Source organism: Grammomys surdaster, unplaced genomic scaffold (genome assembly GCF_004785775.1).
Source record: "Grammomys surdaster isolate TR1022 unplaced genomic scaffold, NIH_TR_1.0 126109, whole genome shotgun sequence".
Taxonomy (NCBI): Eukaryota; Metazoa; Chordata; class Mammalia; order Rodentia; family Muridae; genus Grammomys; species Grammomys surdaster.
In genome coordinates this window covers 1292262-1320001 of record NW_021620917.1, presented here as the reverse complement: position 1 = coordinate 1320001, position 27740 = coordinate 1292262, and the positions used below count along the sequence as shown (strand labels likewise).

General features: G+C 46.8%; 1 protein-coding gene across 2 annotated transcripts in view; it reads left to right on the top strand.

Moving 5' to 3' along the window:
- Lmtk2 (lemur tyrosine kinase 2) overlaps positions 1 to 27740 on the top strand; it is an 89870-nt gene that overhangs the window by 57425 nt on the left and 4705 nt on the right. For both annotated transcript variants that reach the window (XM_028756149.1, XM_028756148.1), the window contains exons 7-13: positions 1605 to 1738; positions 9526 to 9610; positions 11216 to 11337; positions 15883 to 16032; positions 17693 to 20621; positions 26796 to 26928; positions 27275 to 27514. In XM_028756149.1, the coding sequence (XP_028611982.1) occupies positions 1605 to 1738; positions 9526 to 9610; positions 11216 to 11337; positions 15883 to 16032; positions 17693 to 20621; positions 26796 to 26928; positions 27275 to 27514 (3793 nt within the window). The remainder of the gene's footprint in view (positions 1 to 1604; positions 1739 to 9525; positions 9611 to 11215; positions 11338 to 15882; positions 16033 to 17692; positions 20622 to 26795; positions 26929 to 27274; positions 27515 to 27740) is intronic.

Here is a 27740-nt window from a genome sequence, read left to right as displayed (position 1 = left end):
GAGGATGGGGTGAGGAGGATGGGGTGAGGAGGATGGGGTGAGGAGGAGGAGGATGGGGTGAGGATGAGGAGGATGGGGTGAGGACTTTTGACTAGCCTGCATTACATAGTCATACTCTTGTATCAAAAAAACAAAACAAGATTTATTAAAAAAAATAATCACTGTTATCAACAGAAACAGTTTTGTGTGTACTAGGATTGTTAAAGAGAGGAATAGAAACCAGTACAGGTCTTGGGTGGGACCTAGACACTGCATTATCCTGTTCTAAGAGTTCAGCGTGGACAGCTACCTGTGGAGGAGTATTACATTTGGAAATTTGATCCTGGAAGGAATCTGACAAATTTGCTGTCTTCAGTAAACTTACGGAAGTTGTCAAGATCTTTCACCTTCTGAGTTTCTTTTTGAGTTGAGTTTTAAGCTGTAAAATCTTGAGTTACTTTCTACCTTAGTATCAGATGATAAAAATCTTCAGTCTGGGGCCTGGGGAGGTGGCTCAGTTGGTAAAGAGCTTACCAAATAAATATGAGTTCAATCACCAAAACTCACATTAAAAGAGCCAGAAACTCACACACACACACACACACACACACACTCTCTCTCTCTCTCTCTCCCCCCCCTCTCTCTCTCTCTTTCTCTCTCTTTCTCTCTCTCCCCGTGTGTGTGTGTGTGTGTGTGTGTGTGTGTGTGTCTGTCTGTCTGTCTGTCTGTCTGTCTGTGTCTGCGTGTGTTTGTAATCCCACCCCTAGAGAGACAGAAGGGTCCCTGGAACTAGCTGGTCAGCCAGTCAGGCCTACTAATCAAATTTCAAGCCAATAGGAGACACTCTCTCAAAAACTAAGGTATAGAGTGATTGAAGAAGGTGCCAGGATTGACCTCTGGCCTTCAAATACACACACACTCATGAACATGTGTGTACACATTCCTCTCCCAGAAAGCTTTTATTTGGATTAGATCAAGTCAGCAAATATCCTTTCTTGTGTAAGGAGACTCTAACATTATCTCCTCAAGTGTACTCCCCAAGCAGAGATAATGTCTATGCACCCTCTTAGACAGGAAGCCCAGAGCAGTCATGGGGAGTAGCCAGGGAGCTGGATGCCTGTTGTGTCTGACTGGGATTTGTTCCTTTGCCTGCTCAGGCTGCATTCTCTGCCTAGACGTTTTGAATTGAACTGATGTTCACAGGTGGCTGGAATGCTCTTTCCCATACTGGTCCCTGGGAAAGGAAGCTGAGGGAGACCCGAGCCTGTCACTGGCACTCAGTGGCTTTCCCCACTACCGTTTTCTTTTTGCAGTCTCTTCTCCATGGCTTACTCACATGCATAAACAGTGGCCATGGAGCCTTGTGATAAAGTACTCACTGGCCACATGTGTCCTGGAAATGGAAGTTAAGTGCTGTAAATGGCACCATTTTTTTTTTAAACTCTCCATATCACTTCTTCATTACCTGAAGGTTTCTAGACATCTGTTCTGTACTGAGTTTAATTGTGTGTGATTGTCAGATTATATTTCATTCACTGCTTTGTTCTATATCGTTCTTAATAGTTCAGATCAACCGCAGCGCTTGTCTAGTTGCTGCACTTGACACTTGGACTTGTGTTTTGCAGGGTGACCTGAAGGCTTACCTGCACAATGAGCAAGAACACGTGCGGGGCGATTCACAGACCATGCTGCTGCAGAGGATGGCATGCGAGATTGCCGCAGGGCTGGCAGCCATGCACAAGCTGCACTTCCTGCACAGGTAGGTCTGTTGTTGCTGTTGCTGCTATCTGGAGAGGTTGTCAGGGTTGGAAAGAGGCCTGGGGAAGGGCTAACATACCTAAAACTCTGGTCTTTGTAAACTGGGCACAGTGGTACATAGGAGGCAGGAAGATCAAAAAGAAGTTTAAAGACATCCTCAACTGCACAGTTGCATTTAAGGCCAGCCTGGGATGCATGAGACCCAAAAACACCAAAACAAAAGCCAAAGGCAGGAAGAGTGGAAGAAGGAAGGAGAAAACCAGAGATCAGGTTGTGTCATGAGCACTCTGCTTTAGACATAGAGGTGAAGACAGAGTTAAACAAACGCCAAGGAATGGAATGAATGTAGCCTGAAGTCTGGGGAATACCTGAGGAACGTGTAGCCATGTAGGAAGTGCACAGGGTAGGAAAGGAGTGTACCTGGCTCCTCCTGACCTCTGTCTCGGGGCTTCTATTCAGTAAGCTTTAGGCTGGGATCTCCCGCGCTACAGCCCCGAGGAGGAGGAGGAGGTGCGGTAGAGAACACCATCTCCTTGTAGGTGGTGGCTTTGGTTTCTTGCCAGCTAGCAGGTTGGCTTAAGAGTGTCAGGTCTGAAGTGCCCTTCTCCAGTTTGTACACTGAAGCACAGGCAGTTTGAGGCTGTATGAGCATGTGGGCAGGGCCTCCCTTGGTGGCTGCACATTGTACTGTGTAGTCTGCTCCTTAAATGGGAAAAAGCTTTCTTTAGACTTCAGACTTTCAAGTTCCAATTTTTCAAAATAGAATTATTTATTTGTGTGTACACAAGAGTCAGGAACACCAGCCGGAAGAGGGAGTCAGTTAGCCTTCTTTCTCATTCTCTGTCTAAAGTGAGAATTACCTTTGAGGCAGGAGCTCTTCCTAGCTGGCGTTTTCTCCACTAGTCTGGAAGTCACTGATCCTCGGTGACCCTCTATCTCTGTCTCACCTCAGGTGGGGTTGCAGGCATGAGCCGGACACTGGATATGGGGTCATAATTCCATTCCTCGTGTTTGCATAGCAATGCTCTTTAGTTGACTTTAAACAACTCAGGTATCTCTTAATAATCCAAAGATCTGAAAAGGCATACCTGTGTCGAAGAGATGTCTGTGACATTTTCGAAAACAACTCTTGGGCTGGAGAGGTGGCTCCGGTTCACACTGTTCCTGCAGAGGACCCAAGTTCAGCTCACACCTGTGTGTGACTCCAGTACTAGGCAGACACCCACACGCACATAGACACACACACAAACATAATTAGAACAGAAAATTTTAAGTCTCCCATCAAAATCACAACATGAAGGCAACTGGAAAGTGTGTATAAGGGCTGTTCACCACTGTGTTCTTAAAGATGACAGAGCTGTCCTAGCCAGTAGTGTTTTCCCATGCCTCCTCAAGGCAAAGCCTTAGAGTCCTGAAAACAAATAAAGGTAAATCACATGGCTTGGACGATATCCAAGCACAAAGCCCAAGGTACAGAAGAACCTTGGAACCATTGGCAGCTGTTACATTAAACTTTTTAAAGTAACTGCTTAGTCTGGTGTGTGCTAGCTTAGCTGGTAAAGAACTTACAGGGCCAGAGTTTGACCCCTTGTTTTTTATTTATTTAATTTATTGTCCGAAATTTATATCTATCTTGGTTTTTCTGTATATGAGTGTTTGCCTGTGTGTATGTAAGGCCATACTCATGCACTGGCCTTAGAGACCAGAGAGGGCATTGGGTTCTCTGGAACTTGAGTTACAGGCAGCTGTGAGCCGCTGTGTGGATGCTGGGTAGGAACCCAGGTCTTCTGCAATAGCCACAGAACTTTTTAACTACTGAGCCATCTTTCCAGCCCCAATCCAGTGTGGCATTGTAAGCTTGTAATCACAGTGCTGGGTAGACAGAGAGATGGAAACCTAGGGCTGAATGCCCAGCTCACCTAGCTTATACAGGGAGAGGGAGTGGCAGTGACTGGGGTAGTGGCATTGTAAGACCATGTCTGAGGAGCCACACCTGAGCTTATTCTCTGGCCTCCACATGCACATGTGCATACCTGCATGCTCAGGTATCCATACACACTCCACACACATGCGCGCACACATGAAAATGCTCTTTGATATAAAGTCTCATGTAGGGCAAACTTCTGTTCTTTAAATTCTTCTTGCGTAGGTGGTCTTCCATATGGCCTTATTTTAAAATTGAGGTTTAGAATATTGGTTGACTCAGAGGATTTGGTTGAAATAGACCAGTCCACCTGTCTAACACAAAGTTGTTCTTATGTTAGAAACTGGTCTAGTAAATCACCCTAGTTAAAATTTGTTTTTACATAATGTTTAAAGAGAGCCTTATCTCAGGGTCTCAGGCAGCCTGCATCTCAGAGATCGTACACACAGCATTCTTGAAGGCCATGTGAACAGCACATGTTGCTGTTACCATTCCACAGGTGTCCCAAACAAAGCCTAGTATCCCCTGCTTTCAAGGTCTCCTGAGCAGCAGGTACTATCAGGTCACTGAGTGAGTAGTGTTTGTGCTCAAACTGACTAAGTAGCCGGCTGATAGCCAGCAGGAGCACAGACCTAGGAGGGAAGGACAGGAGCCTTTTCTGTACGTGCCTGGTTTGCTTTTTTGTTTTTCGGTTGTTTTGTTTTGTTTGTTTACCCTACTTCCTTCCTTCCTTCTCTTTTTTAAGACAGGGTCTTACTGTGTTAGCCTTGAGTGGCCTGGAACTCATAGAGATCATCCGTCTCTGCTTCCCGAGGGCTAGGGTTAAAGGACCACACTAAGCTAGAAAGAATTTTTTATTGTTGTTGGTTTGGAATTTGGGAATTTTTGTTTGTTTGGTTGTTTTGTTGGTTTTTATTGTTGTTGTTGGTGGTTTTGTTTTTGTTTTTGTTTTTTTAAAGATAGGATTTCTCTGTGTAGCCTTGGCCATCCTGAAATAACTAGACTGACCTCGAACTCAGAGATCTCCCTGCCTCTGCCTCCTGAATGCTGAGATTAAAGGGATTTGTCACTACCACCAAGCTTGCTAAAAAAGATTCTTTAAAAGAATCTTTTAAAGAATAGCCAGTGTAGCCAGTGTGTAGTAAGTAGTAAGGAGGCCAAGGCAAGAGAATTGCAAGTTCAAGACTAGCTTGGACTACATAGTAAGACTGCCTGAAACAGACAAACAAAACAATTACCCCAGTATTACCTGAAAGGGTAGCAAATGGGAGAAACAGACATTCACAAGGGAACTAGTGTAAGCTTCAACAGTCTGTACTGTTGAATATTATATAGTTGTGGCTTAGGATGACGAGGCTGGTTAACAGGAGAGAGTTCTGTGTTAAGTATTAAGGTGCAGTTTAGCAGTCATAACAGTGTGTGTTCTTCGTATATTTGTTTTGGTGCGAACATTATGTAGAAAGACTGTACCTAACAGTTTGTTAATTTGTACTACCTGGAAGGATAGAGGGAAAAGAGGAAGACTGTAAAACAAAAAAAGAAAGAAAGAAAAAACGCCACCACCAGCAACAACAACTTTGCATTTCAAGAGGGCACAGAAAGAACCCAGCACCCTTGCTGCCCAATTAATGTAGCATCTCTGTGTAGCTCAGGTGATAGAATACTGGCCCAGCATCCTCCAGGCCCTGGATCTATCCCAAGCCCCCCAAAAAGCAGGTATGGATGCCTGGGATTCCGAGATTTGGGAGGCGGAGGCAGATTAGACCAGAAGTTGAAGGTCATCCTTAGCTGCATAGAGTCTGAGGCTATTCTAGGCCCCATGAGACTCAGTACACCAAGGCACACACCATCTACTAGTATGTCTGTGTCTGTGGCCCTCTGTAGAAAAAATGCTGCATTTTTCTAAGCTAGCCCAGGGCAGGGCACCTGAGAAAATCAGAATTCCAGGTAGCAAGTGCTAGTTCCTTTCTTAACTAGCACTTGGACCATTGATTACAAATGTGCACACAGAAAATATACCAGCTTTCGTTGATCCAGATCCAGTGTGGCCTCTAGTTCAGACTTGGATCTGGGAAGGTTGCCTCGTGGGTAGTTAATCCTGGTGACATTGTGTTCTACCCTTAGCAAAGGCATCTGGTTATGGTTTAGGTCCTTGGTACAGGAACCTGAGGGGATGAGCCAGAAACCTCAGGGTCCCTCCCAGAGGTGGAGTCCCAGCTCGCATTCCTGGGAGGCTTCTCAGACACACACTGGCTCCTGGAATACGTCTGTTGTCAGCTCAGCCAACCCCAGATGTGCTGCCTGCTGTGTTTAGTTAGTAAATGGGGAAGTAGGGAGTCCCCAAGTGATTCTAGGACACATTTGGTAGTAAGAGCTATCAAGGCCTTGCCCTAGACCTAGTTACTTGACAACTCAGCTTGGCTTTGGTTTCAAGTAACATTTTTTATTTGGTTTTTGTTTGTTTTGTTTTCATTTGGCTCATTTTGTGTTTTGTCAGTGCTGAGGATGGAATTCGGGGCTTCATGTAGTCTCCTGAGCTGTATCTCCAGCCCCTCACTGAGGGGTCCTAGGTAGGGACTCTAACTGAACCATGCCCCCAGCCAAGCTTGGTTTTAGGCATTGTCAAAGCATCTCTCTCCCTTCCTTTTGTATTCAGTTTCAGGCTCTGTGTCTTGGGGTCCACTACTAGAAGGTTCCATTCCCTAGGCTTAGGCTCTGAGCTGGAATTTGACCCTGAGGGTGGTGCTTCCCTCTGCTATCATAATCCTCCAGACTCGGAACCCTGGGCAGGCTGGTATCCAGTACCCAGAAACTGCTTATCTGAGCATTTCATCTCATTTTTACAGTTGTGGACAGTGGGACAGTAAGCTGGAGCCAGTAGAGACCCACAGAGGCCTGACTGTCCAGCTCAGCCTTGGTACCTGACCAGCCCAAGGAAAAATCCACCCAGGGGGCCTTGTCCTACCCCATCAACAGTTCCCAAAAGTCCAGCCAGCAGTCACAGGCAGTTCATAGACACTGTCCTCTATGTCTAGTCAGAATTTCACTGGAAGTGCATTCCCAGAGCCCAACAAGTGGCTGCAAAATAAGGGAGAAAGCCACCAAGTGTGTGTGTGTGTTTGTGCGTGTATGTGTATGTGTGTGGTGTTATCATGTGTGGTGTCCCCCACACCCCCTCCCACATACACCAGTCTCCTTGATATAATCTGCTGCTTGCACATCTGGGGTCCACAGCGTGATTACCCAGCCCTTATGAACCTTGATGTTTGTGGGTGCTTCGGGCAGACAATGAGGGGGAACAGAGAGGATCAGCTGGGGTTAATTTTCCCCTCACCAGCTTTACCATTGTGAGTCTCCTTTGATCCCTCTGAGCTTATTTCTTCTGTAGAATTGGGGATCTGTTTTACCCAGAAGCAAGATTGAATATGATAACATGAGCCAAGCTCCCGGAAGAGGATTCAGTGGCTCTTAGGCACCCGGCTTCCTGTTGTCACTCTCTCTCTGAGGAACTTGGTTGCTTGGCTTCCTGTAGATAGACACTTGACATGGGTTAATTTGGGACTGCCCTTGATCACCTTGAGCCATTTGTACTAGAGAATCCTTCCACAGGTGGGCAGGCTGTGATGTGTAGCTACCCAACTTAAAAACAAATGGTGAGGAGATGTGACTTGAAACCCTTGGGCCTGCTTCCAAGTATGGTGACCAGCCAGTGCCTTCCAGGAGCCAGCAGGGCTGGAGCTCGGGCAGCTTCGTCACCAGACCTGTTTTTCAGCTTGAAGGAGAATACTGGCTGATTTGCGTTTCCTGACCGAGCAGCCTGGACGTCAAGTTGCACGCTAGCACCTTGTTTTTGCTGTTCCGTAGCGAGCGATGCAGAGAATACTTAACACTAGCAATCGGAGGCCGATGTCAGCATGACTTCGAGTCTAGATAGCACTCTAATGTTTTCAAGACACTCTGTGCACAGTTTTTATTATGCCCCGTAATCACCATATCTGTGCACACTCACTAAAGATTTTAAGAAAATAGGAAGATTCTATATTGTTAACAACAGCAAAGTCAGAAAGTTGTCCAGGTTTTCCCCACACTCCCACAGGCTAGAAGGCTTTGTGGTGGAGTGCCATGCAAATCACCCACATAAACAGCATAGAAAGCATCAGTGTAGCTGAGTCAGTATTACACTCCGCATGCCATGGAGACCTAACACATGCATGGTACAGTGTTGCAGCCACCATTGCTGCCCCTTGTAGCTGTTGGTGTGAGCATGAGAACACTTCACCTACTAGCAGAGTCACTTTCAGACTCTGGGGTCATTAGTGGGTGCTGTTTCTTTCTCCAGCTAAGATATAAGAAAACTGAGTCATTTAGGGGAACTTTCTTAGGCAAACACCTGGGTAGCGAAGGCTTTGTGGCCACATTGGGCAGCTCACAGCCACCTGTAACTCCAGCTCTAGGGGATCCAACACCTGCTTCTGGCCTCTGAGCATCTAAACTCATGTGCACAAACGCACACAGAGATAAACACACATACACATAATTTGAAAATAAAATAAGTATTTTAAAAGTTTTTGAAAAACAAAAACAAAGGAGGAATTTTATTCACTTTTTTTTGTTTGTTTTGTTTTTTTGAGACAGGGTTTCTCTGTGTAGCCCTGGCTGTCCTGGAACTCACTCTGTAGACCAGGCTAACTTTGAACTCTCGAACTCAGAAATCCACCTGCCTCTGCCTCCCAAGTGCTGGGATTAGAGGCGTGTGCGACCACCGCCTGGCTTATTCACTTATTAAAGTATTACTTTTGTTTGATATGTGTGTGTGCACCAAAAGGCACTCTTAGATTGTTTTTCCTGACCATTTTATTTTTGAGACAATGTCTCTTGCTAGCCTGGAACTCATCAAGTAAGCTAGGCTGGCCTCTTGTGTCTGCATCTCCAACCTCTGGGTTTGCAAGTGTGCACCACCATGTCCAGCTTTCTTCCATGGGCTCTGGGAGTCGAATGCAGAGCCTTATGATTACAAGGAAAGCACAGAGTGAATCTTGTCCACAAATTGTCCTCCCTCGGGAAGGTAGAGTGGGAAGAGGTGAGAGGTTCTTGGAGATGGTCTGGTGCTAGCGTTTGCATGTCTTTGAAGAGTGAGGGCAAGTGGAGGTCACAGAATGGCTTTTGGACCTTTGAAGTGGCACCTTTCTTCATTAATACATTGAGGAGACTGTTTCTAAAGTCAGACTGTAAAGAAAATTCAGGCAATTTCAGTATTTTTTAAAAATATCAGTATTTTTTAAAAATATCAGAAATTTTAAAAATATATTTTAAAAATATCAGTATTTTAAAAAAAATATCAGAAGTGTGTGTGTGTGCCCGCGCACGTGCGTGTTTGTGTGTGCGCACACGTGCATGCATTGATGTTTTTTTCTGCATCTATGTCATTGTGCTGGTGCCAGATCCCCTGGAACTGGAGTTACAGACAGATGTGAACTGCTATGTAGGTGCTAGGACTTGAACCTGGGTCCTCTGGAAGAGCTAGTGCTTTTAACTGCTGAGCCATCTCTCCAGCCCCACCAATTTCAATATTTCAATAAGTTCTTTCTAAGTTTTTCTTTAAATACTGTGATTTGAGTCATGGTGTAGGTATATTCATTACTTAGCCAGTGATCATAGTTATGTACCTAAGATGTGGTTAGGAACATGGATTTAACTCTTAAACTATGAAGACACGGAGACACTAAGTACAAGCAGATAGCTGGAGACAGGCATGCCTGGTTTCTGAATGAAGCCTCTGATGTGGAGCAGCAGTTCTGTGTTCCTGGGGTCCTGGCTGTGAAGCCTGCTTGTTCTGACACTGGCCTTACTCCTTCCGTTTGCAGTGACCTGGCCCTACGGAACTGTTATCTCACCTCCGACTTAAATGTCAAAGTGGGCGACTATGGAATAGGCTTCAGCAGATACAAGGTAAGCAAAGCGCTGCCTGCTGTCTTCTTAACCTGCTTACTGTCAGTTAGGAGTCGGGTTGAAAAACACTACCTGTGTTTAAAGAGGGGGTGAAAGTCTTAGTCTTTATAACATGGCCTGTCTCCAACAGGTCTGTCCCAGTCCTTTTATGGTACCATTGGCTTCTGATTTGTCAAAGTCAGTAGCTTTGTGCCTAATGTTTTGTGACAGCTTTGTAAAGACTCTGTTCTTCTTACAGACATTTGTAATTCAGTGTAATGGAGTCAGTTTTGCCTGAATAATATATAAAAAATCAATATTAAAATATTTTAACTGCATACTTATTTTATGGAGATGTGTATGTTTGTGGACACATACATGCCAAGGAGATGCATGAGGAAGTCAGAAGGCAGCTTTTAAGTCAGTTCTCTCTCTACTGTGTGGGTCTCCAGGCCCGAATGCAAGTTTAAGGCTTGGAAACAAGTGCCTTTACCTGTTGAACGACTTCACTGGCCCTGTGTAACAAAGTTTATAATCAGCATGTGGGCAGAGGGCTAATTCATATTTGTAGAGCAAAGCCGACCTGTCTGTAGATGTTTCTCACCACAGTCAGGAAAACTGAAGCACAGGTGTGCTGAGGTTGATGTTCGTGGGTTTGCTTTTGCTTAACTGTTAAATAGACCCCTAAAGAACAGATCAGTAGATCTCATCTGTATGTGTTTGCTGAGCTCTGCTGGGATATGGGCAGACATGGCTGGGGCTGGAGGGACGGATGGCTGAGTAGTTAAAGCCTGTGCTGCTCTTGCTGTAGGACATAGGTTCTGTTCCCAGAACCCACATGGAAGCGCACACAGTATGTAACTCCAGTCACAGAGCACCTGACACCCTCCTCTGACCTCCCCCTCCTTAGCCTTTGAGGACATACCTGGTGTATGCACATATGTTCAGACAACCTGGTGTATACACATATGTTCAGACAAAGTATTCGTATACTTAGATGAGTTGTATCTTTTTTAAAAAAATGATATTGCTGCAATACTCATCGTTTTCTATTCAGCAACATAAAGATAACATTTATCTGTCATTCAGTGGGCTCTTGTGAGACCAGAGGTGTGACGCTTTCAAAACATGCAAATTTAGGTTGGTTTCCTGTCCAAGCACTAACTGTAGTTTCTGAAGCACTTAACTGTTTGCTGTGAAGTTGTTACCAGCATTACCTTTCTAGCCCCTCACAGAGGTGAGGGCTTTGTGCAGCCCTTACTTCCAGCTAAGGAAGAGGGCTTCTAGTGTCTGTAGCTCACCTGTCACTTTGCTGCTGGTAAGTGGTGGGAGGTGGACCTATATCGTCAGCTGTAGTAACCAGTACAGCCCTCAGTGCAGATGGCCAGCCTGTGCTAAAGGGGACTGAGTAAGCACTGTGCTTTAGAGACCCATCCACGCAGCCTTCAAACCTCAAGGGAATACCTCCTGTCCGTCCTTCCATCCATTCATCTCTTTGTATGCCTGCTTCCCATTTCCCTGAGCTGTGTTTTGTGGTGGGTGGGTGCTCACTGGGAGTGTTTTGCTCTTAAGCTCTCCAGCTCCCTCACATGGAATCCCCTGAACACTGTGCTTGTGACCATGCAGGAGGATTATATTGAGACAGACGACAAAAAAATTTTCCCCTTGAGATGGACTGCTCCAGAATTAGTGACCAGCTTTCAAGACAGACTCTTGACTGCAGATCAGACTAAATACAGTAATATCTGGTAGGTATATGGCATGCCAGTTTATTTGGTTTTCTCAGCAAGGGCCCCGCTCCCCTCTCTTTGAGTATAAAAGTAATTCTGTTAGAATGTAGGAGGCAGAAAGACAACGCCATGCACCATAGCAGTGGTAACAGTGGTATTGGAGTCACTGCTGCTGCTTCTGCCCATGTGCCTCCACTGAGAACAAGAACAACTGCATCTGTTGTTCATTTTGTACCTACGTGCCTGGAATACAGTAAGTGCTTAATGTTTACAGAAGTGAATGGAAAACTGAGAGGTTGGGCTGTCATGTAAGACTGATTTTTAGGGGTCGTTTCAAAAGATGATAAAATGATGATGTATCAGGTATTTTCCTGTTTATTTTTGGTTTTCCTTTTCTGGCCTTCCTTTGTATCAATTTTCTTTTTTAGCTGTTTTTTTTCCTCTTTATTTAGAAGCTATGCATTCTATGCCTATGCTCTTATCAGTGATCCTAGAAATTACAGCATGCGTGAACTTTTTACACACCTGAATCTTACTTCATTTCCTCACCCTCTCTCTTGACTAGTACAGGGGCTTGAAACACCTTACTTCTTTTTAGCTGTGTAACACACACACACACACACACACACGCTTGTGCACATGTACACTTGCATACACACATAATTTTGTGCTACTGTATAGCCCTGGCTCCTGGAACTCAGTCTGTAGATCAGGCTGGCTTCCACCAGGCTAACATGTTACTTTTTAACATCAATATTCATTTAGATTTATCCACATACAAACTGTTTTCTTCGTGCTTCTTTTGTTCATTTTGTGATTTGATCTCAGACCTTGCTCTGGGGTTATGCTCAGACTTAAAGTATGTCCTTCCTAGTGAGGCCTGCTACTACCAGGCTGCATTTTCTGTGGTCTACACACACTTGGCCTGTTTTGTTCTAACCCCTCAAATGCATTTTTATGTGATGACAAGTATTTCCTCTCAGCATGTTGAAGATGTCATTCTACTGTCCCCTGGCTTCCATTGTTGCTTAGTGAAGTCAGCTGTAAATCAGCCTAAGCTCTTTGAAGGTGATGTGACATTTTCTCTCTTACTGGTTTAAAATACTTCTGATTTTTTTTCTCTTCTACTTTTTCCCTGTGACGTGTGCCAGTGTGAATTGTATGGGTGTGAATTGTATGGGTGTGGGTTGTGTGGAACTGAATTGTGTGGGTGTGGGTTGTATGGGTGTAAATTGTGTGGGTGTGGGTTGGTTGTATGGGTGCGAATTATGTGGGTGTGAATTGTTTGGGTGTGGGTTGTATGGGTGCGAATTGTGTGGGTGTGGGTTGTGTGGCCGTCAATTGTGGGTGTGGGTTGTATGCACCTACCCCTGCTTGTTATTTATTTGGCTTTCTAAATCTCTAGGTTGATAAATGCATTGCTTCTAGAAAATTCCTAGCCCTTTTTCTTTAAGTATTGCCTCTGTTCATTTACTCTCCTTTTGGAAGGCTAAGGTAACATGAGTAGTTGTGTCTCTTCCTTGTTCCCCTGCATCCCACCCTTTCCATTCTAGAACACGTGCTCCCCACACTAATTCTCTGTTTTTAAGGTTCTCTTTTCAGCTATGTCTATTCTGTTAAATCTTTCTGTTAAGTTTTTATAGTTTTTGATTTTAAAAAATTATCAGTGTTTTTTGCTTGTTTGTTTTTTGTTTGTTTTGCACAATTAAATTGTGATCTATGTCAGACCACTACAGTAAGTAACACCTCGGCCCTTCCACTTCTGAATGGTACATTGTTCCCTTTGATCTTTCCTATGCTGAGAATCCATGGCCATCTAGACTGAGATAGACTCCTCCGTAGAAGACCTGTATTTACCTCTGATGGGAACCTAGGTGTCGTGCCATATACAGGACGCTGCTCTAACAGAGCACTGCAGCAGTGGTTTTCACTGAGCTAGTGAGGATTACTCAAGACCAACTCATTGAGTCAAGGCAGCCCCATTAGTTGTCCTCTTCTCTCCCTATCTGGCAACTTGCCTTTGAGGAACTGGCTTATTACCTGCCCTGAAGCAGAATCTTTCTCTGAGATGGCTCACTGAGCCTAGAATCCATACAGAGAAACCCAAGTGCCTGCACATACACCTCAGGGCTCAAAGGTGGCTTTTGTCATCTCAGTTCTCAAAATTCCAGCTTTACCTTGGAAGTTCCTGCCTTCTTACCCACCCTGGATTCTTCAAGATGTTTTTTATGCTTGACTGGCACTGTTATTGCACTTAGCAGGGTGATTGACATGAAAACGGAGCCTATGTGCCCCGTGGCAGAATTGGCCCTGTTCCAGACCATCAGAACAGTTGCTGGCAGCAGTGCCAAGTCCCGCCATACTGCTCATGCCAAGGTGGATGGGGGAACCATATATAGACCCGAGAGTGGAGGTGGGGAGAGCCCAGCAGCAGCAGGGCACATTTCTTCCCAAAGAACAAGACGTGGGGGCCTAAAGAGCTGGGGAGCCTGTGTTTCCTTTCCTGTCCTCTGAAGCATGTTGGGGTGGCAGGGGCCCAGGAGCTTTGGTCTGAGAATGTCTTTCTGGAAGAGGGAAAGAATCAAGGCAAGTGAGGACTGTGGAAACCTGAGACGGGGACAGGCTGCATTTTGTCACCTGGCAAACCTTTTGGTTTCAGCATTTCACATGGATTTTCTTCAATAAAACTGGCACCTCCAAAGTCACTGGCCAGTGTCTTAAACATCTCTGTATTTAAGTTGGTTATCCACCGCTGATGGTTCTTTGCCAGGAAGGAGAAGTTGTTGCTGTCGGGGCTAGTGTGAGGGCTCTCTTCCTCCCTTTAGGAGATGTGACCTCTGTGGATGTGGGCTATGCTGGCTCTGCTCACTCTCTTACAAAAGTAACATCAGGAAACTGAGCACCAGGTTGCACAACAGCAAATGAAGCCTCTCAGTGCTGCAGTTACTCACAATTTCCTGGTGGGCATTAGGCAGTCTCTTAACTACATACCTGATTCTGGAGGAAGATTTATAAATCGCAGAGAGCTTTTGAAAAACTCCACTTTCCCAGGTCAACCCTGGCTCTGTCACTGAATGTTAGAAATGGGCACACACTCTTAATTTCAGCACTGGGAAATAGAGGCATGCAAATCTTTGTGAGTTTGTGGCTAGCCTAGTTTACATTAAGATCTAGGCCAGCCTGGGCTACACAGTGAGATCTTGACTCAGAAATAATGGGAAAAAGGTGACAGGGATCCTAAGTGCCAGCTTACTTGTTGAAAGTTACTCCGGGGGAGCAGAGATGGCTGCTCTTGTGGAGGACCTGGGTTGGACTCACAGCACCAGGATGACAGCTCACACCCCATCTGTAACTCCGTGTTCAGGACCTGATACCCTCGTCTGGCTTGTATAGCACCAGCATGCAAGTGGTGCACAAACATGCGTGTAGGCAGAATACCCATGCACATACGGTTTTTAAAAGTTTAAACTTCCTGAGTGATAAGCATGGCTCCCCGAGAAGGTTCCAGTAGATAAGGCATTCCTGTCGACAGTGGATGGTAGAAAGAATGGCTGAGAAGGAAAGGAAAAGTATTTCCTTGAGTAGGCCCCCTCGGGGAGGACAGAACTCTGGGGTACAAGGACAAGCTGCAGGGGCAGGGATGGGATAGGTGCTGCTTCACACATTTGTAATCCCAGCACTTGGCTGGCTGAAGCAGGAGGACCACTGTGACTTAAAAAGACAGTCTGTGCTATGTGGTGAGTTCTATTTCAGCTTAGTCTACACAGTGAGACCTTGTCTCAGGTAAACAGCAGAACGTAAGAGCTAGTTGGAGGGGGCTGGAGAGATGGCTCAGTGGTTAAGAGCACTGACTGCACTTCCAGAGGTCCTGAGTTCAAATCCCAGCAACCACATGGTGGCTTACAACCATCTGTAATGAGATCTGATGCCCTCTTCTGGTGTGTCTGAAGACAGCTACAGTGTATTCATATATAATAAATAAATAAATCTTTAAAAAAAAAAAAAAAGAGCTAGTTGGATAGACCATGAGATAGGTTGTCCACCTTTGGTGACACCAGCCTGAGGCCTCTTCTCGCACTGGACGCTGCCGCTAGCTTGGAGTGCTGAGGAGTGACCAAAGCAGCAGGTGACCGGCCTCAGTGGGAAGAGACATTTGCTCATGTAAAGGTTTCTTGGAATCATTTTATGTTTATCATTATTCAGTAAATTCCCTACCCAGAAATCAGAATGTTTATATTGTTGATTCATTTTCCTGAGCTTTAACACATCCCATAATCTTTCAACAGATTTGAGGTTTTAAAGTCACAAGCGACCATATTGCTTAGTTCCTGTGATTCTGTTATTATACTCTTATCTTAGTGATGAAGTAAAGAAGAAGGCCTCTGGTCACCCCCATTTTAAAAGAAATAACCCCCACCCACCCCCCACTGGGATGTTGGTCATTTAAGAGTCATTTTATCCTCTTCTTACTAATAAATAACCACTTCAGTATTACCTTCTCCATCCGATTGCTGTTACTGCGAACACGTGGTTAGAGACTCAGCATGGCTCTTTTCTCCACAGGTCCTTGGGTGTGACACTTTGGGAGCTCTTCAACAGTGCTGCTCAGCCTTATGCCAACCTTTCTGACCTGGATGTCCTCAATCAAGTCATTAGAGAGAGGGACATGAAACTCCCGAAGCCCCAGCTGGAACAGCCTTATTCAGATAGATGGTTGGTAGTGTCCATTCTGCTTTGTAATCTTCAAAAACAAAAAGGACTGGGGAAGGCGATGGCTCGTAACAGGAGGACTTGAATTCACACCCCAGCGCATGTGTAGAAGCTGAGTGTGGTAGTGTGTACCTGTCATCCCAGTACCGGAGAGGTGGAAACAGGAATGTCTCTGAGGCTGGATTGTCTAGCTGGGTTAGCCTCACTGAATCAATAAACTCCAGGTTCAGTCATACACACACACACACACACACACACACACACACACACACACACGTTCATATGACCCTTATTTTTAGACAGTAGATGGATGTTCTGGATTGTAGTCATTTTTACCTTATTCATAACTAATTTTAGAAGTATCATCTCAGCATTAGCCTGTCTTATTGACACCTACACTTTCATGTACACACATAATTAAAAATAAAATCTTTAAAATAATAATAATTAAAAAGGAAAAAACAAAACTAAGGGTAGTTCTGCAGAGATAGCCCCATGAAGAGCTCTGGCCTAGCACTTACTCTGGCCTAGTGTTTGACAAAAAATGTTCTGATAAATACATCCCCTGCTAAACAGTTGTTAAGAGGAGAGTGTGGGGCTATGAGGCTGGCTCAGTGGGTAAATGCTTACTTCCAAGGCCAACGACCTGATCCCTGGCACCACACGGTGAAGGAGAGAGCCAACTCCTCCACAGGGACCTCTGACCACATGAGTGCCATGGTATGTCCCACTCCTGACTGGATAAAGAAACATCTAGAAAAAGAAGAAAAGGAATGCTGGGCAGTGGTGGTGCACGCCTTTAATCCCAGCACTTGGGAGGCAGAGGCAGATGGATTTCGGAGTTCGAGGCCAGCCTGGTCTACAGAGTGAGTTCCAGGACAGCCAGGACTACACAGAGAAATCCTGTCTCGAAAAAAAAAAGAAGAAGAAGAAAAGGAACAAATGTGGCAGAAATAACCACTTCAGCATCAGTGATCCCCATGATTGGGGTTGTCCGCACCTGGTCATGGAAGAAAGGAATGCTTATCCTCTCACCCCTCCTTGAATATTTGTACACACATAGGATTGGTGAGGGGGGGCACATATACTCCCACAAATGAAAATAGAAGGGAGGCTAATTGGGAAGAATTGGAAAGGAACAAGGGAAGGAGCAGGTATGTGAATTCGATTCAGATACAGTACGTGCCTATATACAGTGTCATCGTGAAACCTGTTACCGTGCACGAGTAATACACGGCAATGAAAATGCTAAAAGTAGGCATGTCAAACTAGAGCCAAATTGGGATTTTAGAAAAAAAGTTTTCTGCATGTTTTTAGAATGCTATCGAAACATTAACAATAAAAATTTAGAACAGCAACCAAAAAAAATTACTTTTTTTGATGGGAAGACCGTTAGAAGAAAACCAGAAGAAGACATGATGTGGCAGAATCTACACCTGAATACTATGAAATGTCCTGAAAAAAAGGGGGGGGTTTCTTCACTCGTTCTTTGCCTTCCTCTTGTGCCGTAATCACACTCTGAGTTAATCCCTTAGCCATGGCTGGTGTGGCTCAAGGTGTAGAAATCTTATGGAGAAGGGCATGTTGAATTGTCTCTGAAGTCAGGTATTTCTTACTTGAAGTCAGTCTGTCCCTCTTCATTAACTTCTTGTATGTCTCTTAGGTATGAAGTGTTACAGTTCTGCTGGCTGTCTCCTGACAAGAGGCCAGCGGCAGAGGATGTGCACCGCCTGCTCACTTACCTGCGGATGCAGAGCCAGAGGGACTCGGAGGTCGACTTTGAACAGCAGTGGACTGCTCTCAAGCCTGACACCAGCAGCAGGGATGCATCAAGCAGCGCTGCCTTCCCCATCCTTGACCACTTTGCCAGGGACCGGTTGGGTCGGGAGATGGAGGAGGTGCTCACGGTGACAGAGACCAGCCAGGGCCTGAGCTTTGAGTATGTGTGGGAGGCTGCCAAGCATGACCATTTTGATGAGCAAGGCCGGGGCCACCCAGACGAAGCCTTGTCTTATTCCAGTATGTTCTTCCCCGTTGAAGCGTTTGAGAATTCACTTTCAGATCCTGGCCCTGGCAAGCAAGATGACAGTGGCCAGGAGGTCCCCCTGAGGGCCCCTGGGGTGGTCCCCGTCTTTGATGCACACAACCTCTCTGTTGGAAGTGACTATTACATCCAGTTGGAAGAGAAAAGCAGTAGCAATTTAGGACTGGATTATCCACCTGCACTGCTCACAACTGAGGTGGATAATCCAGAAAAGGTTGGAGCCGAGGCACCCCATCTTACGGCCCTTAAGAACCTTGTGTCTGAGGAACCCAGTACCGAGGAAGATTTCTTCCAGAGCAGTGCTCACCCCAAAGAAGCCAGCTCTGCTGAAGACTCACATGCTGCCAGCATCCCTGGGAGCCCTTTCAACATATTCAGTGACCTTGACAAAGCAGGTGACCTGCCCAGTCACCAAAAAATATCTGATCTAATGGAACTAAATGGAGTCCAAACTGACTTTAAGCCAGCCATCTTGAGTTCAAGCCTGGATGACCCCAAAGACACCTGCCAGTCTGACAAAGAAAAGCCCCGTCAGCTTTTGGACCAGGACTCTCTGTGCTTATCAGAAAGTCTTTTGTACCAAGATCACTTTGATCCACTGAGTGTCCAAGAATTGTCAGAAAACTTTTTATTTCTTCAGGAGAAGAATCTACTGAAAGGCTCACTGCCTAGCAAGGAGCAGGTGAAGGACCTTCAAACAGAACTTAAGAATGCAGGTTTTACCTCAGCTCTGTTAGACTCACCCCGGAGAGGCTCTGTCAGCTCCGAAGTCGAGTTCCTGGAAAATACACTAGACTTGACTTTGTCACAGGAAAGCAGGAGTGGACAGAATGAAGGCACAGGTGCCATGCTCCGGGATAGCACCTCACCACAGGCCTCCCCGGAAGTGCAGGTACCTCTGGCCTCACTCACAGAAGAAGGATCTCCTAATGGCCCCCCAGACTCAGTTCTGAGGCCCGGAGAAACCAAATCCTTTATAGACGTCACAGTTCCTGAGAACTCCATCTGCTTGGATCTAAGACCCGACCCTGTGACTGGCCCAGTTGAAATTCCTGCTACGGATGCCAAAACCCTTGATGGGGGCGATGGACCCCCAGACATCACTTGCCAAAGCAAGGAGACCTTGAATCTAACCAAAAGAGACCCCATCCTTGTGAATGATATTACTGGTCAGGGTAGCATGGAGAGATGTCTTCCAGAATTGAGACAGAATTTACAAAATCAGCCATTTTCAGAAGACCCTCTTAGTGACAGCTTCCTTGAGAAAAACTCGGAAACTGTGGAGACTTTCAATCAGGTTAATTATAAGGCTGCCCCAAAGGATGCGGCCTTGGCATCTGCCCTCTCCTCAGACTCCACCAGCCAAGATAGCCTCTTAGAAGACAGTTTGTCAACACCCATTCCCACCTCAGAGAAGTCTGTGGAGACGCCAGACTCCCTGGATTCAGTGGATGTCCATGAGGCATTACTAGAGTCCCTAGGTTCCCACACCCCTCAGAAACTGTTGCCCCCCGATAAGCCGGCAGACAGCGGCTATGAAACCGAGAACCTGGAGTCTCCTGAGTGGACCCTACACCCTGCACCTGACGGCACTGCTGACTCAGACACAGCAGCAGCAGGTGACAGTGGTCACAGCAGTCTGCCTCCCAACCCGGTCATTGTCATCTCGGATGCAGGAGATGGCCACAGGGGTGCTGAAGGTCCTCCTCAGAGCTTCACACTTGGTACCCAGAGTTCATATCGAGACTCTGCATACTTCTCAGACAATGACTCAGAGCCAGACAAAAAACCTGAGGAGGTCCCAGGAACATCTGCCAATGCCCTACCATTGGTAAAGGGCCAATCCCCACCTGAGCCAGTTGTCCCAGAAGATAGCTCTGATGTCAGAGAAATCTGCTTGGAAGCCCCACAGAACAAGCCAGATCAAAGTCAGGTGTCTGCTTTGCAGAATTCTTGTCACTCAGAACTACAAGAAACCTTGCAGCCCACACCAGCTGATGCTTCCAGAGAGACATATCCTGTGGATGATGAGGTCAGCAGCCCCTTGAGTTTGTTGAATTCAGAACTTACCAGCTGCGATGATCTGGAGACACAGGAAGATCGCCTATGCACCCTGGCCTCCACAGGCACCAACACCAATGAACTCCTTGCATACACGAGTTCCACACTGGATAAATCTTTGCCCAGCCACTTTGAAGGTCCCAAACTGAAGGAGCCAGACATTGAAGGGAAATACCTGGGCAAACTTTGTGTGTCTGGAATGCTGGACCTCTCGGAGGATGGGATGGATGCAGATGAGGAAGATGAGAACAGTGACGACTCGGACGAGGACCTGCGGGCCTTCAACTTGCACAGCCTAAGCTCTGAGTCAGAAGATGACACGGAGCACCCTGTGCCCATTATCGTCAGTAATGATGATGGTAGGCACCTGCGCAGTTTGCTGAAACCCTCAGCTGCTGAGGCCATGGAGCAGCTGCCGGATGACTGGAAGAAGGAAAAGAAGGCAGTGACATTTTTTGATGATGTCACCGTTTATCTCTTTGACCAGGTATCTCTGACCTCTATATTGTAGAGAATTTCAAGAAGATGTGAAGCTAACTGTGATCTGATTGGTTTTGTTTATAAACATCCAGAATTTTGTTTCCGTTTGTGTGTGGTGTGCATGTGTATGTATTTGCATGTGTGTGCATGCATGTTTGCTTCTATGTAGGGGACAGGTTGATGCTGAGTATCTTCTTTGTTCACTTTCCACATTACATATAGAGAGGCATGTTCTCTCACTTATACCCCAAACACTTTGATTCGGCTCATCTCAGCCAGCTTGCTCTGGGGGTTCCATCTCTACCTTTTGTGCCCTGAGATAACTGGTGGGTCCTTCTCTGCATTTACATTGGGTGCTGGGCCTTGAACTCCAGTCCTCATGCTTGGTTGGCAAGTGTTTTACCCACTGACCCATCTTTTCAGCCCCCAAATTTTTCTAATTTCTGACTCCAAAGACACCATCCTTGTGGTCCATTGTTCTTCATGCCAGCTTCCCCTTGGAAATCCAAACCAGCTGCATCACCTTCCCACGGAGCAGTGTCTGCCCTGATAAGAAACCTGCACTAAGTTGCTAAGCCTTAGAAGTAACTCTTTCATAATGACTGCCACCTGGGACATGACTGGGCTCCGAGTTAACACATTCAGTGCAGGCAGTGAGAGCAAAGCAGGTAGTCTTTGGCTGCCTGTAGCCCGTGGCATACCCATGAGCTCAGGACAAGCTAAGCTCTCCCGGAGGGCATCATCCGTGTCATGATAACTTGTGGTCTTTTTTTTTTTTTTCTTTCATTTTTCTGAGCCAAGGTTTTTCTCTCTGTGTGTATCTGTAGCTCTGACTGTCCAAGAACTCACTCTGTAGATCAGGCTGGTCTTGAACTGAGAGATCCGCCTGCCTCTGCCTCTTGAGTGCTAAGTCTTAAGGTATCCACCATGCCTGGCTTTGTGATGTGTATTAGCATGTAGTTAAGGGATGAAGCCCTGGGCATTCTTGGATCTCCTAATTGAGTTCTGCTGAAATTAGTTGACCAAATTTTAGAATCTGGCAAGTGACAGTAATATGCAACTCTTGTGTGCAGGCTTAATGCTGGCAGAGAGCTCTGGAGACGGTGGCCAGTGCATCCCCTTTGGGGTGTGTCTGGAGAGTATAACCTGCAGGTAGCAGGACAGCCCTGCAACACTGACCCTCTGGGGCTTAGTGTGTGCTCTGCTCTGCTTGGTGCATAGACAGGCTTCTTGAAAATGTAACAACTTAACAACTTACAACTGGAGTGTTCTCTCTCTCTCTCTCTCTCTCTCTCTCTCACACACACACACACACACACACACACACACACACACCTGCTTACATGTGGAGGTGAGAGGTCACTGTCACGTGTCTTCTGATTGCTATCCATCTTATTTTCTGGGTATCTTACTAAACCTAGATGTCACAGCTTTAAGTATACATACATATATATATATATATATAAAATTTTTGTGTACCACTTGCATGCCTGGTTCCCTAAGAGGTCACAAGAGGGCTCCCTTAGAACTGGAGTTACAGATGGTTCTGAGCTACCATGTTGGGTATCAAATCTAGGTCTTCTGAAAGAGCAGCCAGTGGTAAGCCATGTCCCCAGCCCCAGATTTTATATGGGTGTTGGGGCCTTGAACCTGGGTCCTCAGGCTTTCATGGCAAGCGTTTTGTTTTACCAATGGAATCATCTCCCCAGCCCGCTCCCCCCCTCCCTCCCTCCCTCCCTCCCTCCCTCCCTTCCTCCATGCTCTGTTCTTTCTGGTCTTCTTAAGCTTTGCTTTCCTAGTGCTAATGGATGTTACTGGAACCCAGGACCGTGGGGTTGTAGTGTACTGTCACTGCTGTACATGCCTAGTCGGTGTTTGAAATAGGTCTGTAGTTGAGATGAGGTTTGAACTCTGTTGTAGCCCAGGTCCTGCTGCCTTAATCTCCTCTGAGTGCTGGGGTTGAAGGTGTTAGCCATCACATGCTGACCCTCAACTTGCTTCTTGAATCAGTTAGATTCTGATTAAGCGCATAGGCCTGAGAATGCTCCCCACCATATGCCAGAAGGCCCAGGATCCTTGCTGTCTCTGACAGTGCTTGCCTTTTTTTTTTTCTTAGTTCTCAGAGCCAAATGCTTGGCTTCATTTTGGCCTCTGGGAAGCCCCTTCTCAGGGTCCTGTGGTAGAGGCTTCCAGCACTGTTCCCCCTCGTCCCTGGGATGCTGGGCTCTAGTCACTTTCTTACCAAGTTTCTCAGGGCTGGGGTCACAGCTCAGCTATAGAGGGTGTTTAGCCAGTAGCACCGAGATCAGACGTGAACAACAAACAACCCTCTTCATTACTGCTACTTGTGGGGTTGGGTGAAAGAAAGAAAGTAGCTTCCTGGGCTGAGCCTGCCGTGTGGGTGGGCTAGCCAACTACCTGCCCACTTCCAGCTGCTGCCAGGGCTCTACCCAAAGCTGACCTCCAGAGCCAGCCGGGGTGGCTCCTAGGAGCAGAAATGAGCCTGCCTCTCCTGTTTGTAGAGTCGGTCAGGGTTTTGGCTCTTTGTTTTGTGTTGCCGTTTGGTGTTGTCCTTGGCTGAGCAGTTAAGACAGTGGTGGATTGATGAGGGGGGAACCGACTTCTTCCTCAGGGAGCTTCTAGAAGAGACTAAGACTTGTGAACCTCTCCAAAGAATGGCTTTCAGTTTCCTGGGTTGTTTTTTTTTTTTTTTCTCCTTATTTTTTTCTCTTTTCAATTTCATTGCTATCTCCTTCATCTTTAGTATGTCCTTCTACTCACATTGGGTTGGGTTTTTTCTCCTATTTTCTTTGAAGTATCTGCATGTATGTCTGTGCACTACATGCATGGTGTGCCCGTGGAGGCCAGAAGGAGGTGTCGGATCCTCTGGAGCTGGAGTTAGAGACGGTTGTAAGCTGCTGTCATGTGGTTGCTAGGAATCAACGCATATACACACTCATATGGGTGAGGGAAAGTAACTAGGGCTAGCCAGAGCTCAGGCCCTCTGGAAGAGCAGCCAGTGCTCTTAACTGCTGAGCCGTGTCTCCGCCCCTTCTCCTAGGTTCTGGGACCTGAGACTTTTCTGTTAGCTTTCAATGGTGTAAATTCCCTTGTTGCTCCAGTAGCCACCTCCCGAAGATTTTAAATATGCTGTATTTCTATTTTCATCCAACTCAAATAATTTTCTAGATTTCCATAAGACTTCTTCTTTGATCCATCAAAAACTTGTATGTATATTATTTAATTTCAGAGAGTTAGATATTGTCTTTTCTTTATGGTTAATGCATTTATTTTATTTACATTTTTATTCGGTGTATATGCGCTCATGCCTCAGTGTGTATGTGGCGGTCAGAGGATAAGTTGAGGAGTCGTTTCTCTACCCTGTGAATCCTGAGAATCCAACTCCGGTCATTGGGCTTGGTGGCAAGCACCTTTACCCATGGAGTATATCCCCCATTTCTCCCACTTACCCGTCTGTTTTTGCAGCGTGTGTGTATACATGTGCAAATGCTATGGGCACATGTGGAGGTCAGAGGGCAACTTGGGAGAGTGGGTTCTCTCTTTCCACATGTGGGTCCCAGAGCTAGAATTCAGGCTTCGGCAATGGGCACCTCTCCCCACCGAGCTAACTGGCAAGCTCTGGTTGGGCATTTTCTTGTCTCTTTCTGGTGTGGACTTATAGTCTGATTCTACTATGGGGGCGGTGAGATGACCGCTGAGATTCTGGTGCTTATGCCATGGCCTGGCACACCTGGTGTCCAGATCCACGTTCACATTGTCTGGCTTGCACGGCGGGTACTTCATGAACTAAACCATCTGTTTTCAGTGGCGTGCTTGGGCTTAGGTGTGTTGTTTGCTTCTGCCCTTGTACGTCAGCCTCTTCCTTTCCTTTGGAACACTGCTGTCTGACAGCAATGTGTTCTCCGTGCTGGGTTTAGCGTGTTACACTTTGGAGGAGGCTGTTCCAGGAGTGTCAACGTGTATACCACCTTTTGGGTCAGCTTCAAAGCAGTATTTGACCACCTCATACAGAGTGTAGACATGTTCCTTCTGGGTGCTGCCTATTGCCCCTCAGCCATGACTTGGTCATGTGCATTGTACCTACATCCATTGAAAACCCCATCTGGCAGACAGTGGTGGCGCATACCGTTAACCCAGCACGTGGGAGACAGAGGCTGGTGGATCTGTGAGTTCAAGGTCAGCCTGGTCTACAGCTTGAGTTCCAGAACAGAGAGGACTACACAGAGAAACTGGGTCTTGGGGGAGGTGGGAGGAGAGGGGAGGGGAGGAGAGGGAGGAGAAACCTTATCGTCAGGGCATGTAGCTCAGTGGTAGAACACTTGCCTGTCATGTTTGAGACCTTGAGTTAATCCTAATCATCATGACCCCCTCAAAAAACAATTAGTGCGTCATCAGACATTTTAAGAACTCCATGATCCTGAGCTAGGAGTGAATCTTAGTTGGTAGAGTGCTTGCTTAGCATTCATAAATACCCAACACCTCTTCAGATGGGCACGGTGGAACATACCTGTGATCCCAGCAGTTAGGAAGTAGAGACAGGAGCATCGAACCTCAGGGTCAGCTTGGCTGCATAGCTAGTTGGAGGCTAGCCTGGGTTTTGTGACACCCCGTCTCAGTGGGCAGGCACACACGCATATACAGACTCATATGGGTGAGGGAAAGTAACTAGGGCTAGCAAGATCGCTCAGTGGCTAAAAGGTGCTTGCTTCCAAGCCCACAAGTTTAGATCCTCAGACCTACATAGAGAAGAGAACCGATTCCCACAAGTTGTCCCCTGACCTCCACGTGTATGCCATGGCATGTGCTGCTTGTACTCCCCACAGAGTGAATAAGTAAATGCATAAGAGCAGTATGGTCAGCTTCTGTAAGAAGAAAGAAGACTTAAGGTAGCTGGTTTCTCTTCACCGACGGCTGTCTCCAGCACTGGTTCCAGGTTGCTGTCTCGTGTGTGCTGCTTGGATAAGCTTGCTCACCTTTTCTCGGCCTCCTCTGCCCTCTATCACGCTTACTCCTGAGGGACATTTTCTCTGACTGTGGAGCCTGACTTGACAGCCCTTTCTTGTCAGCATTTGGCCCCACTGTTTAAACTCTTCAGATTAACCCAGTACTTGTGACCTTTGGCACCTGTGTGGACCATTTCTTGTGTGTGGTGAGGGTGTCCTGGTTCCTTGAAGTCTGGATCACTTTAGACTTTGTGTCTTCCCATTGTGCCACGGGGAGTCTGTCTTTTCAGGTTGGAAAGCGTTGGTACAGTTCTCTTAAGCCCTCACAGCTGACTTTAGGCCACAGCGCTCTCTCTCTCTCTCTCTTCTCTTTCTCTCTCTTTCTCTCTCTCTCTCTCTCTCTCTCTCTCTTTCACACACACACACACACACACATATACGAACACACACCGTGAGTTTCGGTATCAGTCCTAGCTCCTCTTTCTGGTCGGGCCTGTGCAGGTACCCACTGGCTGTGCTGGGTCTCAGTGGCGTCCCTCATCCCATAGTGTTTCCACAGCTGTGGTGCATTGTTGGTGGTCAGTTCAAGGGTAGGGCCCGGAACTCCTCAACACCTGTCTAGCCGTGCGGGCAGCTTTGGTACTACTGAGGACTCTAGGACTCTTCCCTCCTGCATCAGCCTGTTCATGTCTTTCTCAGAGGTCTCAGGATGGTCTCACATGCCTTGGGTAGGTGCTGGAGCTGCATTTGAGGGACCTTATACTGCAGGACCTTGTCTCATGTGGTGGCACAGGCCTGTAGTCCCATCATTCAGGAGGCTGGCAGAATCAAGAGATTGATGCCAGAGCTGGAGAGAACTGGTCTTGGTGATGCATACCTTTAATCTCAGCAATGTGGAGGCCAGGAGGCAGGCAGATAGGAGACCAGCCTGGTCTACACAGTGAGACCCTGCCTCAAAAGGGTAGTGGAGATGGGGGCTGGAGAAATGGTTCATGGGTTAATAAGAGTGGCTGACTTGGCAGAGGACCTGGGTCCTAGTACCCATTGGCAGCTCATCATTATCTGTAACTCTAAAGCCAGGAGATCTGACGGTACCTTCTACTGGTGAAGTTAATGACTCTTTTAGCATACCTCACCCGTTGATCCTGTCAGCCCAGGGTGTAATGGACGTGGGGTCCAAGAAACAGGCTGACTGCAGTATTTGTTTGGCTTTTCAGGAAACCCCCACCAAAGAGCTGGGGCACTGCGGAGGAGAAGCACACGGCCCTGGGCCCGGCAGCCCAGCAGCATCCTCAGGTTCACCCTACCTAGGCAGGTGTATGAATTCCGAAAGTTCCACGGATGAAGAAGGTATTTGTGCTGTGTTGGTCAGTTGCAAAGTCATTGTGCTGGGGTTTTGCTTGTTTTTCTTGTCTTTGAAACAGTTTGACTATGTAGACCAGGTTGACCTGAGACTTAGGAGAGATTCCCTGTCTCTGTCTCCCAAGTACGAGGGATTAAAGGCATGTGTTGCCGTGCCCGGCTCATGGGGTAGTATTGGAAAGGAGCATCTCTTGTTTCTAAATGACCCATGAAGACGCACACTCCCGTGTGTTCTGCCCTGCCGTCTGTGGGCAGCTTGTGTCGGTATGCCCTGGGCTCCCTCCTTATCAAGAACTGATAATGTAAAGATAACAGGGTGCTGTTCTCACTGCAGGTGGAGGCTTCGAATGGGACGATGACTTCTCCCCAGATCCTTTCATGTCAAAAACCACAAGCCTTCTGGGCTCTAAGCCTTCTCTTCAAACCTCCAAATACTTTTCTCCTCCCCCACCGGCCAGGAGCACGGAGCAGAGCTGGCCACACGTGTCCCCCTGCTCCCGGTTCTCCATCTCCCCTGCCAACATTGCCAGCTTCTCTCTCACACACCTCACGGACTCAGACATTGAACAAGGAGGTGAGAGGCGCCCTGTGTGTGCTCGGGTGGGCCACGGCTGAGGCATGGTGGCTTTCAGTCAGGAGCACTCTTTTACCCTATGACTGAAGGATGATGACTTCAGTTTGTGGGGGTGGGGTGGTAATGGGGTTCCAGAGATGTACTAAGGACATTAATCTACGTAGAGCACATTCCTCTCTGGGGATTCCAGGCAGGGGCTCTACCACTGAGCCACACCCCAGCCCCT